The sequence below is a fragment of the Centruroides vittatus genome, unplaced genomic scaffold (genome assembly GCF_030686945.1).
Source record: "Centruroides vittatus isolate TY-2023 unplaced genomic scaffold, ASM3068694v2 contig_357, whole genome shotgun sequence".
NCBI lineage: Eukaryota > Metazoa > Arthropoda > Arachnida > Scorpiones > Buthidae > Centruroides > Centruroides vittatus.
Genome location: NW_027122180.1, coordinates 253199 through 267432, shown reverse-complemented (window position 1 = coordinate 267432; position 14234 = coordinate 253199). Strand labels below are relative to the sequence as shown.

Below are 14234 nucleotides of genomic sequence, written 5' to 3'. Positions count from 1 at the left end.
GACTAGTCCACCATAGTTCATCACTTACCTGCCATTAGAAAGGTCCAAAGCAGGGGTCCCCAACCTTTTTGTACCTAAGAGCACATTCTAGAATACCGGCTGGACGACGGGCACCATTTATTTTTTTCAAGGTGAATTTATATTTGGACATAGTTAACAGCGCCGGATTAAGCCTCTAGCGGGCCCTAGACAAAATTTAAATTGGGGCCCCATTTAAATAAGTTGCTTCTAAACAAATCTTATATAATGTGACATTAGCATGGGCGACACCCGGTGCGGATATCGAGGTGTCACCCAGGAATATTTCTAGATGGTGCGAGAGATATCGTGATGGAGATTACTTCTGACACATGGATGGCTGTTGACTTTTTTTTTTTTTGTTAACGACTGCTGAAATTTCTAGGTCACTCCAAGTTATGGGCCCTACACGTTTCCCTACTTTGATTTTATGATATTCAGAACGGACCGATTTACTTCATTTCAGGTATGGGAAATTGAATTGGTGCAGATTTTGCGGAGGGGAAAAAGAGATTGGTCACATTTTGCTTTGTGCTTTCATCTGTGTTGGACGCCATTTCTACTTTTGAATGGTTAATCATTCAAAGTGAAAAAACTTTTACATAGCATTTTATCGAAAACCAAAATATTTTAATTTTTATCGTGGTCGCACAGTGGCGGGCACACGTAAAACGATTGGCGGGCGCCATGGTGCCCACGGGCATAGGGTTGGGGACCACTGGTCCAAAGGATCAACGTTTGGGTTCCTCACAATCTAGATGCAAGACCACATGTGCTAAGGTTGACCTGGCGGAAGCTTCTTGATCTTGGCTTGGAGGTTATTCCTCATTCCCTTATAGCCCAAACATTGTACCAATTGACTATCCTCTCTTCTTTTCCATGAAACACTTTTTAGATGGAAAGCAGTTTCCTGCTGATGAAGAGATGAAAATTGCACTTTCAGAGTTATTTGAGTCAAAATAGTCAGAGTTCTGTTCTGAAGGAATCTGTGATCTGCCAAATTGTTGGGAGAAGGCGCTTGAAAATACTGGCAATTATTTTCTTGAATAAACTATTTTTGTTTTTGAAATAAGTGTTGTACTATAAAAGTTTAGAAAATTCCAAGAACTTTTGTATCAGCCTAATATAATATACAAAGCATATAATCTGCTGTGATATACAAATTGTGTTACAGTAGACCCCCCCTATAACAAGGTAGATACGTTCCGTGTTATATGAATCTGTGTTGTGAGTCACTTAAATACATGAGTCAATCACAGCCCGGCACTTGTGCAGTTTAGGGGCTATGGCTGTTTGAAAGGTTTTCCAAAAAATTAATCAATTCTAGACTAATTTGACTCAACATTTCCAAATCATGTATAATTTTTTGGGAATAATCCATATAAACTGTGCTATAAACAAAAATTTGTAGGATTACTTACCGAGTGTGCAACATTTGACAATGCCATTGCTTAAGCTTGTTTTTGTTACGGAGCAGCTCATCAAATAGCGGGTGCGTGTTTCTTGATAATTTATTTTTCTGCGAAAAATTTGCTGAACTTTGGAGACATCATTAATAAAAATATAATTTTTATGGCCGTTAAATAATAAATGATTTTTAGTAGGTCCGCTGCTCGTTTAAACTCAACAGTTTGTACAATGTCTGCTATTGGTCCAGATTTGACCAATCCTGTCGCGATACGACTTGGCGGTGATGTTTTACCATGTTATACGAGTCTCTTTTAGCATGTTATATGAACACGATCACAATTTTTTCGCCATGTTATACGAATCCGTGTTATATGAACCTGTGTTATAGGGGGTCTACTGTACTTATTCATTTGAGCAGGATTATTTCTAGGTGACACAAACTGTAAATAAGTTAGATATGAAAAATACTTCATATAAAATCAACGGAAATTGAAAGTATTGTTAATTTGTGCAGAAAGTGAATATCTTTCTTATAATAGTAATAAGCATTTTATTAATTTGCAGGTTAGTTCATTCTGTTTGTCTTTGGGATGATAAAGGTCCACCAAAAGTTTATACTAATTTACAAGAAGATATTTTAGAATTTATTAGACAAGCACAAACTGTAAGTATATTATATATTTTATAACATTTTAAATGGTATCAATTAAAATAATTATCATTAGTAATACATGTTTTTATTTTTAGTATAAAAATTATGTATAATACAGACTGTTTATAAATGATTATCCTTATTATGATATATTTGATTTTATAAAGTTGAATCTTTCTTCAGTTTTTTTATAATAACTTTATACAATTATAGTTTTAAGCTCAGTGAGTTAAGTTTGCCATTGTTGCTGCTAGTAGCACTACTACATTTATTCATTCCACAGGTCATCTTGTAAAGTACTATTTTTAGTATCTTAGGAAACCAACACTAACTGTGGCCGGTAAAACTTCCGTTAACCTAATGGGTACTTTACGCGGATTCGAGATTAGTTTGCCAGGCCTGGGCTTTTACGCGTGCACCGAAAATATTAGTAAGAATAACAACAAATATCAAGTCAAAGCAAAAAAGTTTCAAATATATTTAATTAGTAAATAGAATTTACTATGTACAATTGTCTATAATCCAAAACAAAATTTATTAACGAAAATCAACAAGTCAACCCGACAATAAACTCAGCTACTTAACTTAACTTAATATTAATTCTCTTTTGAAAATTCGACAAATCAAATACTTAGGAACTATGAACAGAATCTCTTACGAACTAAATGTCTATCCGTCACCTCACTATACTAGGAACTTGTTTCCTCAATCTTTTCGCTATCGTCAAATCGTCAATCAAATTCCTCTTTAACACCTTGGATCGCCTAATTCTCAATCTGGACTTTGACCAGGAATCACCTCGCTCTGGAATTCACCTTGCTTTGGAAATCACCTCGTTCTTCTTCGTTTAGCGTGCTGGTTTTATGCTGTGAGGTGACGTCACAACTCAGCTGGATTACTCCCCTTATTTACATACTTAGTTTTCTAATATTAAGTTTCTTTCTGGCAGCTTTAATTTTTCGACAAAAGCTTATAAACCGTTTACAAAGTATTTAGCACAAATTTTCTGGGATGTTATGACAGTTTAGTAAGTATTTCTTTGCTAGTGAGTGTGGGGATTCCCCCCTCCATTTTTTTTTCTGCGGACCGTTTACTTTTGCTGGACAGCGCAAGTGCGTGAGATTTTTCCTACGGCGCTTGTTTTTTCGTGAGTTGGTTTTTTTTTTTTTTTTTCGTTACTAATAAGAGAGTGGTGGGGAACCTTCATCCTAAATAAACATAAGCCCCAAACAAAATATAATAAAACGAAAAATAATAATAAAATAAAAAATAACGCTCGGACTCAGTTCCTTACAATCTGTACAATAGTGTTGTTTGATGAGCAGAAACATTTTTGTTTAAATTCTCATTGATTTTAAGCACTTTTTGAATTAAGTTTTTTAAAGTGAAAAGTTTGTTCCCTACTGCAAAACATACTAAAGAAAATCCAATTGAGAAATATTTCTTTTCTATTGTTGAATTCATGAAAGTCAATAACCAATAGAAAATGAGAAGGGTTGGATGTCGCAATATCATAGCCATTTCCAACTTGGGTTTCTAAACCATCTCACTTTCTATTTGATAATGTATTACCAGATTAACCTCTTAACAGTGAAACAGTCAGATGCGGTGCTACCACTTAGTTGTGGAGAAGAAACGTGGAAAATTTTTTAAGAATTTTCCCACGTGTTTTTCTCGTTTCCATTTTGGAAAAAAAATTTTAAACAGTTACGTCTAGTAAAGAAAAAATCTTTTTTTATTGTCACATAATTCCTTTATATGTGAATTTTTTTCACGGTAATTTTTTTCTAAATTTTTTTTTCTTCAAATTTATATTAAATCCTTTTATGGTTTTCCATCTGTTAAGATTTTTTCAAAAGTTTTGAATTTATTTTCAATTTTATACAATTTTTTAAAATTTCAGGCATTTAAATCATGATGATTTTTTTCAAACTGGGAATCAAATTCAAGAAAATGTAATTGACAGTTAACGAATTTCATCCACAATGGTAGATGACGTAACGGTTGTTATGTTTACAACTTCGATGCCTGGTGGCCTTTCCCCCAGACTGAAATGTGGGTGAAGGTCGTCTCACGTTCTACTTTCTGTAGAAGTGACGTAATCATTGTAAATAAAAGAAAATTTCAGTATATCTTTTATTTAATTTTAAAATTCATTGTTCAAATTTACACCAAAATATTAAAGTGGTTTAAAATATTAGCATTTGGTAAACAAACTTACTTTACGTGTAATAAATTTAAATAAATTAAACTTTGAGAAACAACATAACAATAAAAAAAGTGTAGATATATTTTTATATTAATTTTCAGATTTATTACATATGTTATCGTCATTGACCTATATTTAATTTTAAAAATAATATTCATCATTGGCATGCATCAGAAAAAAAAGCATAACTTCCCTAAAACACACTTCACTGAGAGGGTCCGCTGCACTCTGAAAAAGTGAACAGTCTACGTCGGCAATTCAATGTGTGACCTACTTTCTCTAACATAGTAAACTGAAGAAATTTACAGTACAACGATGCACATAAACACTAACCATAATAATCAAAACAAATTGTTAAAGTATAAGTTCTAAAATCCTCCAATTGGTCTTTGACGTAGTTCTTTGTTATAACACTAAATCGGTAGACATGTCTAAGTAACACGCTTATAAACACTAAAACACATAAATGTTTTGAAATTAGGACTAGATAATTATATGCACAAATAAATTAGTATTCCAATAATACATACTTTCACTTATATCCAAGTATTATATCCAAAGATCAGTTCTCGCTAATTGTCGATAATAAATTATTTTCAACTTTTCTTTCTGTAAACAAGTTCTAAATTCACAGTAAACTTTACATCTTAAAATATCGATTAAAAACAATGCAAAATGTATCAATCCACGTAATAAAAATTTATTGCAGTGGACTTCGAAAAAAAATGAGAAAAACATAGAAACACCAAACTGCACTCTACGAAATCTGGTGCAAACTGATGCATATACAATAGACAAAATGAAAATGCTCCTGTCCAATGCCATCACGTGATGAAAAGTTACCGAATAAATGCTAAAAGTTTTAAGAAATTCTTCTATGAAACCTGAATTTAATTAATACACAATAACTAAATCTGTTTAATAAAGATTAATAATTTACCATTATAATTATGCAAATTAGATATAAAAAAGATCATTGCACAAAATATCCCACAAATCATGGGATGACTTACTTCACATGGCATTGAAGCTTTCCTACAAAATGCTAAAAATTTTATATAATTATTTTACTAATCTAGTCAAATTTAAATAATATAAAATGTCAAGATCTGTTTAATAAAGATTAGTAATGTACTATCACAAATATGCAAATTAGATATGACAAAGATCAAATGTGGGAAATCTTCCGCCAAGTTGATAAGTATAGAACGATCACATGACCGAAAGCTAACACCAAGAAATATGAAGAAATATGTTTAAAATTTAATGTTTGTGTACAAATTAGTGAATTGTAACAAATTTCATCAAAGACGACAGAATAATTTTCAGCTTACATAAACTGTACAATAAATGATTATTTCTTCAAAAGAAGTCGATACACATGAATAAATAATAATTATTTAACCCCTTCGTACCCGCAATCTAATTAATAATGCCTTATCCATTTTAAGTTGATATTGTAAAAACTAAGCTATTTAATTTGTATGGCTTTTATTATTTAGAATTTCCAAGTATTTTACTGTGAAATTCAATTTAGTAAACAGAAAAGCTATTAAATAGAAACAGGACAATACAATAATTTTTACGTAAACTGAGGGTAAGTACAGAAAAAACGAATTATATCAAAGATGGGACGAACAAGTTTACATCCCTAGAACAGAGCTTATAATTTATTGTCATTTTCAGCCTGGTTCCTACTTTGACTGTTTTATGTTGGTAAAAAGTTAATGTTTTAAGATAAAAGTACATGTTCTTAGTGAAGAAAGATAAAAGTATCGAAATATAACATTCACACACAAAAATATTTATGTATGTTGATATTAGAAATGTATATTTTTTTCAATATTTGAAATAATATCGTGAGAAAAACATTAGATATATGAAATACAAGCCATAAATAATTTCTTTCTGTCAAATAAATTATGGGTTAATCAGATTTATTTAGAAAAATTCAATTGCGAATAACTGATGTTAAATATACAGAGGGTACAGTATGCTTTTTATGTGAGAGTATCTGCATTTACAAATTAACAGAATTTTTAGTTTTTATACACATTATTATGCTATAATCTAGGAAACTATGTTTAATACATAGTTTCTTACATAAAGGAATATACTACAGAAAGGATAATAAAAGGAAAGTCAGTCATTGTAACTAATGTATTATTGAAAGTTTTGTTTATATAGATAATTAATTTTAGCAAGAACATCTCTCCAGAAGAAAATTGTTGATATTTCACGTAAATAAAATTAAATTTTATTATAATTTAGAGAAAAACACATTTTTTTCCCCATGCATGGCTTCTTCCCCCCTCTTACTCTTACACTTGGAACATTCCATTTCATAATTTGATGTAATAATAATGTTTAAAATGACTTCATTAAATAATAATACATAAAATAGGTTAATATATATTGTCATGGGTCTCAGGTGTATTCATAAAAAAATAAAATTCATAAAAAATCAATATAATAATACTTTGTCACATGCTCTGTGTGTTAAAGTTTGTAGCTGTAATTGAAGGTAATATATAAGGAAACAAAATGTTTTTATTATCAATAGTTATAAAAGATATCTTATTTTCACGTAGAAATAGTCGTTTGAGTGTATTGGCGAATTAGATAAAAATGAAATAAGCCAGAAGAAACAGACGATCACACAATATGACTATTGAGGGCATTCTATAATTCTTTTCAAATTTCTAATATCGACATACATGAATATTTTTGTATGTGTGAATATTATATTTCGATACTTTTATCTTTCTTCACTAAGAACATGTACTTTTATCTTAAAACATTAACGTTTTTACAAAATAAAACGGTCTAAATAGCAACCAAGCAAAATATGACAATGATTATACGAGCTCTGTTTGAGGGATGTCAGTTTATTCATTCCATCTTTGATATAATTTGTTTTTTCTGTATTTACCCTTAATTTACATAAAAATTAATGTATTTCCTGTTTCTATTTAATAGCTTTTTTGTTTACTAAATTGAATTTCACAGTAAAATACTTGGAAACTCTAAATAATAAAAGCCACACAAATTAAATAGCTTAATTTTTACAATATCAACTTAAAATGGATAAAAGCATAATTAAATAATTATTATTTATTTGTGTATATTGACTTCTTTTGAAGAAATAATCATTTACTGTACAGTTTATGTAAGCTGAAAATTATTCTGTTGTCTTTGATGAAATTTTAATAAATGTCATCGTTTAAAATTTAATGTTTCTGTACAAATGTTTTAATTTGTACACAAACATTAAATTTTAAACTTATTTCTTCATATTTCTTGGTGTTAGCTTTTGGTCACGTGATTGTTCTATATTTATCAACTTGGCGGCAAATTTCCCACAGTGATCTTTCTCATATCTGATTTGCATATTTATGATAGTACATTACTAATCTTTATTAAACAGATCTTGACATTTTATATTATTTAAATTTGACTGGATTATTAAAATAATTTTATAAAATTTTTGGGTGTACTATAGATTACCACCTATGGAATTTTGGGACTTTGAGTATATATTTGAACTTGGGATAGAGACGAGTTCAACGGCACCCTACTTTTGGGCCGGAGGCAAAAGATAAGAAAATTATCATACTTCTTTTGGCGATCACGCGATGATCAGGAGTTGCGTCGCTCTCTCCACTAAGCCTATCGCGTGTTTAACAGGCAGTCCGGCAAGTCGGCCATATATACCTTCAACAGAGGCAGATGTTGATCCATGAGCACACTAATCGTCTGCAGTTCGAGTTAAGTCCTTTTCGCACACCGTTGCACTCGTCGACTTCGGGGCTATGGCCCCTCAGTCTTGCTATTGCTCGTAATTGGTTAGTACTACGAGCCGACCACGCTATTGCGATCGGGAGTCGTGATGCTTGAACAAAATGGGAAAAAAGGAACTGGTGTTCGACTGTTTGTGCTCCTGACAGACTCCCCCCGGGAGGGGAGCTGCCAGCAGGCTGCCGATTGTTTAACGTCACTAGTTATTGATTCACAGTAGTTCTTGAATAAAAGAAAAAAAAGGAAGTGGTGTTCGACTGTTCGTGCAATTTCTTGTCTTTCAGAGTGCTTTTTTTAAAATTTGTTTGCAGACTTTACTGTGAGATGGCAGCACTAGCAACTACGGTGCCATTGCATGAAGGCATTAAAAAAGTATGATAACTTTCTTATTTTTCATCTCCGGTTCAAAAGTAGGGTATTGTTGAACTTGTCTTGGTCCTCTCAGTTCAGATATATATTCAAAGTCCCGAAATTCCATAGGTGGTAATCTATAGTATTCCCAAATTTTTAGTGTTTAGCAGGAAAGCTTCAATGACACGTGATTTAAAACTCATCCCATGGTTCGCGGGAGATTTTGCGCAATGATCTTTTTTATATCTAATTTGCATAATTATAATGGTAAATTACTCATCTTTATTAAACAGATTTAGTTATTGTGTATTAATTAAATTCATCAGGTTTCATGGAAGAATTTTTTGAAACTTGAATTTTTTTTTGGAAAAACACTCAAACTTTTTATCAGGTGACATTGGACAGGAGAGCCTTTGCAGATTACCCATATGCATCAGTTTGCGCCAGATTTCATACAGGGTGGTTTTGTTGTTTGTGTCTTCTTGTTATCTTTCGAAGTTCACTGCGATAAATTTTTATTATGTGGATCGATATCTTTTGCTTTGTTTTTAATGGATACAAATTGGAAAGTTTACTGTGAATTTAGAACTTGTTTTTCAGAATATGCTACTTTACAGAAAGAAAAGTTGAAAATAATTTATTTTTGACAATTAGCAAGAATTGATCTTTGGACATAATACTTGGATGTAAGTGAAGGTATGTATTATTGGACTACTAATTTATTTGTGCATATAATTATCTAGTCCTAATTTCGAAACATTTGTGGTTTTTAGTGTTTAGAAGATTGTTAATTAGCATCTCTACTGATTTAGTTCTATTATAGTGACTATTAGTCAAAGAAGAAAACAAACTTCAATTAGCAAGTAGTCCCTTTATTAGCAAATTAATTTGTTGGTAGATTTTTTTACATTTTAAGTATAATTAGATGAAACTAAATGGATGTGAATATAGAAAGTAGAATATGGCAAGACTAATACATAAAAGTATTAATATGTATTACTCGATCAGAAAATGTTAGAGAAATTTTATACTTAACAATTTTGTTTAGATTATTATGGCCTAGTTTTTATATCGAAAATATTTTTCAGTTATATTTGTAATCACAGTTACAAATTATGTAAAATTCAGGCTTGAATAATAATATATCATTTGATTAGTAATGGTGCTTAAAATATTTACAGGATTAATTGAAGTTTTCGAATTTTGTTTGAGGAAACTGATGAAGGCAAGCTTATAGACAGTTGTATAATGAACTGAATTTAAGTAAATTAGTTGACTTTGTATGTTTTCGATCTAGTTTTTTCGTAATATTACGATATACGAACTTTTGATTTTGTAAATTGTATTATACTAAAAAATAAAGTTTTATGTAATTCTCCTACTTAATGATGTATTTTTAAGCTCCGAACTAAATAATATTTATTTAATTGAAATTCAAACTTTATAAACTACTATGAATATTATAAAAGACCGTTTTACTATAAATTACTACGTCTTACTATGTTTTACTCTAATGTTGATTTCAGAAAAAGTAGGTCAGACAAGGACTGTTAGACTGACGATGTAGGTTGTCACTTTTCCACGTTGCATCGAAGCTCTCGCGATAGCGTGATTTACATAAGTCACACCTACTTCTTTCTGACTCGAGCCAATGAGAAATATTAATTTTTTTTAACCAATCAGATGATGGCAGGAGGTTTAAATTTGATTTATGTCGATAGATGGCCCTCTAAAATTTCATATTTATTTTAATTTTCACTCTTTTATTGTAATTTCTCATGAACTAAAAGATATTCCAAAACAAAGTTGGAGAATCCAACTACTCGTGAAAATTCTATGACTTCATGAAATGGTCCAGGTATTTTATATGAATTTTTTTGTGAATATATTCATCGTTCACCACTGCCACACGATTGCCCTTGACGAATATATTTGTCGCTCACTGCTGAGTGGTTAAAATGCAGACACAACACAAGATATATTGATTGATTGAAATGGACTGTAAGTAACTCAATGCATTTGAAAAATTGAAGGCTACATGGCTGAGGTATTAGCTGCTGCTCTGGAGATCAAGATTTGAGTTTAGATTGGAAACCTCAGGAATATTTTAAGGATCATTGTGGACAAATATGTCTAGCCCTGTCTCATTTACTGATTACTCTTTTTTGTTCCTGAAGAAAATATTCTTTTAGTATCCACAAGGCAGAGTTTAATACTAAAATAAAAATACCAGAAAATTTTAGATATTTGTCTTATAACTTATATTCATTAATATTGTGTTGTTGTTGTTGCTAATCATTGTTGCTGCTGACCCTGGATCACACTATGGATCAAATATTTCTAGTTCCTATTCAGCAGTGGCGTGCTGTGACATTTGATGATAGGGAAGCTGGGTTTCTGTAAGAAGCCGACTTCCAGAGGCAATCAGTTAATTGCGTGTCAGTAATGGTCTAGGGTTCATTCGTACATGGGTGGTGGCTGTAGAGACAAAGACGACAAGTATCTGACAAAAACTGTTTATTTTAACATAAAATAAACATATACTATGTACAAAATAGTTTGCTTTAGGACAATCAGCCATTCGGACGTCCTGAGCGTTGATGTGGTTCTTCGATGGTCGATTGAAGGTGGCCCCAGGACAATGGCGTTGACCAGTCTGTAAGGCACAGGGAGACTTCGTCCATTGGAGTCGGGGACACGGTCTAAGTCCGAAGTGGCACAGGTTACAGGTTGGCACAATAGACAAGAAATTGTTTTTATTTTTATTTTCTTTTTGCACGTTGACACATGGTGTTTTGGTTATTTGGAACGTTAATCGAGTGCCAGGTGTCCTCGATTGTCAGAGATTATATCAATCTCCGTTCTTTCTTTCATCCATTTTGATTGGTTGTTCTCCCTCAATTACACTTCCCGAGTGGTTGATCCCTGGTTACTAAATGTAATGAGACTCTTACCTGGAGTGCGAGAAAGTCAAAATCAAAGATGAATTCGATCTTCCACCGATCATAGGACGACTTCCTTCCGCGATTTATGGTTTCTGCCTGGCAGTTTGATATAAACAATGGGTGTCCGACTACAAACGACTTTTACCTATGTTTTTTTAAACTAATAAATTTTTCCCTAAATTAACCGTTTTTTCACGTCTTTCATGACAGGTCAGACCTGTCCGGTACATCATATTTCCATAAAAGTTTTAAACAAATACTGGAAATGACAAAAATAGACAATTTATGTATTTTAATTCTAAAATACAAATAATACATACATAATACAAATTGATATGATACAAACAATGATAGAAAAATTTGTTTTTTTAATTTTTTATAAATTAACTCTATTCGGCGATTCTTTCCACACAGTCATTAATTACTTTATCATAAAAGTTGCTGGTCATTGACTCCATTGACGTATTTAAAAGCACTTTTTCTATCGGAAGCAACGCTAGTGACAACAATTTTTCCTCTGACCGAGTGTTCCTGACCAATGTATGAATTTGCTCCGTGGTTGAAAAACTGCGCTCAACAGACCCACTTGGTAGATGGTACCGTAAAAAATAATGATATTAAATCATATAATTCTTTTAGTACATCTTTGTTTGGATCAACATTAATTATAATATGTTTTATGTTTAAGTTACTTGTCAATATAGTCTGGACACGGATATAAATATTGCGATTCACTACGTAATTTAGATAAATCAAAAAATTTCCCATAAAATTTACTTAATTTAAAGAATTAAAACATGCTTGGAAAAATTGTTAATAATTTTAATATTATGAAAAACATCTAAAAGTGATAAAAATTCTAAAGATTTTGTCTGAAAATCTGTCAATATAATTATAATTTTTGTTTAATTATACTGTAATTAAATATAACTTTGCAAAAAAACGTACATAAAAATAACATTGAATACTCTTTACTTTTTAAATCTTAAACAATTCACTTAGTCAGATTGCTCCCTACCCAGTGGCTAAGGGATAGAGTCATTGGAAGTGTTACATGTGTGTGGTTTCCACCAGCTAAACCAGCTGAGGTTAGTGCTCTGTAAAGCACATGCGCCAATGCCCTCTGGCTGCATTACACCATTCAGTTATTCTCGCCGTGAAAGCTGTCTCAGAAGCGCTTCCATTCCACCACTGATATTCGAATATACAATAGCAATCGACTAAGTTTTTTTTAAAAAAATTTTTTCATTCAGCGAAATTCTAAAATTGAAAAATTTAATAATAATTCGCCGCCAGAGGGAGGACAAGACAATCTACATTTTACAGCGCAAATTTCCAAGTGGATATAAGGTTCGAAACTTCCAATGGAAGTCATGGATGCAACTCAAGACGTCATAAGATCACCAATTCCAATTTTTGTGAAATTTTTATAATTTTAATTGGAGTTTTTCCTATGTTTTAAAGAATTGTTTCCTGGGCAGCTGTGAAGCCTAAAAAGGAAGGTCGGGTCGTCTCGAAGATTTTATTCTCAAACATTTTAAGGAAATAAATGGTGATCCATCAAAAATTTTTTGGAAGTGACTAAGTCTTTATTTTTTAAAAAAATTTTTTCATTCGGTGAAATTCTAAAATTGAGCAATCTTATCGTTTTTTCACATGCAGTATAGAATTTTTGTAATAAGATACATAATGCAGAGTATAATAAAATATTAATTTTAATTAATTCAAAGTACGTTAAAATATGAAAATTTATATTTTAGAAAATAGAAGAGAAGGTCATTGGAAGGTGGATGCGGCGCTTCCACCACTTCCAATAACGGCATGCCACTGCTATTCAGGTCTGTCTCTCAGCTGGCACAGAGACAGGCCACTGTCTTCTTTGATTGTATTTAATTAGGGAGTTCTCTGGCATTTGAGCCAACAGCCAGTCTTAGCATGATGCCTTTCTCTAGTACATTTGCCTGCATGATGTGCCCAAATTAAGATAGATTTTGCTTTGTGATTTTTGCCTTTTAAGATATTTTTGGCTTGACCTGATCTAGTACATCTTTGTTAATGATTCCTGCTGTCCATGGGATCCTAAGCATTTTTCTCCAGCATCATAGTTTAAATGTATCTATGTCTTCCTTTTTTAGTGTCCAGTTCTCACAGCCATACATTGTGACAGGGAAGATGATTGCATTTACAAGTTGGCACTTGGTAGCTATACTTGATATTCTTACTTTTCTAGATTTTATCAAACTCTAACATTGTAATGTGACCCAGTACTAGCCTTCATTTTATGTCTGAGCTGTGTCTTCCACTTTGGTCAATCTTGGACCTCAGGAATAACTTGCATGGTTTTAATTTGGTCATTATCTATTCTGATAGTGACTATATCCTCATCAGCAATTGTGCAATCCTCATGATCTTTGTCTTTTTGATGTTTAAAAACAACTTCTGCCTCACTTCTTTCTTTGACTTTTAGGATTATCTTTTCTAGATCTACTCTGTTTTCTGCAAGAAGGGTGGTCATCTGCATATTGGAAGTTGTTGTTGTTTCTACCCCATATTTTCATGCCAATGTCTGATTCATCCAATTTGATTTTTCTCATGATTGCCTTAGCATAAATGTTGAACAGAATTGGCAACAGGATGTACTCCTAACATACTTCTTTTGATCTTGAACCACTCCTTATGTTCTGACTACCACTTCTTGGTTGGTATAGTGTGATCTATAAGCTCAATGTGTTGGTGTGCCCATTTGCTTGAGGCTAATCCACGGCTCATAGTCTATGCAATCAAAGACCTTGGTATAGTTGATAAAACAGAGATAGAGGTCTTTTTGATATTCTCTTGTCTTTTCTATGAT

The 14234-nt window shown here is 31.9% G+C and overlaps 1 protein-coding gene across 1 annotated transcript in view; it reads left to right on the top strand.

The window, feature by feature from the left end:
* Positions 1-14234, top strand: part of Cul5 (cullin 5) — an 82917-nt gene that overhangs the window by 18757 nt on the left and 49926 nt on the right. Inside the window, exon 3 of the mRNA XM_067269746.1 lies at positions 1993-2092. Coding sequence (XP_067125847.1) covers positions 1993-2092 — 100 coding nt within the window. The remainder of the gene's footprint in view (positions 1-1992; positions 2093-14234) is intronic.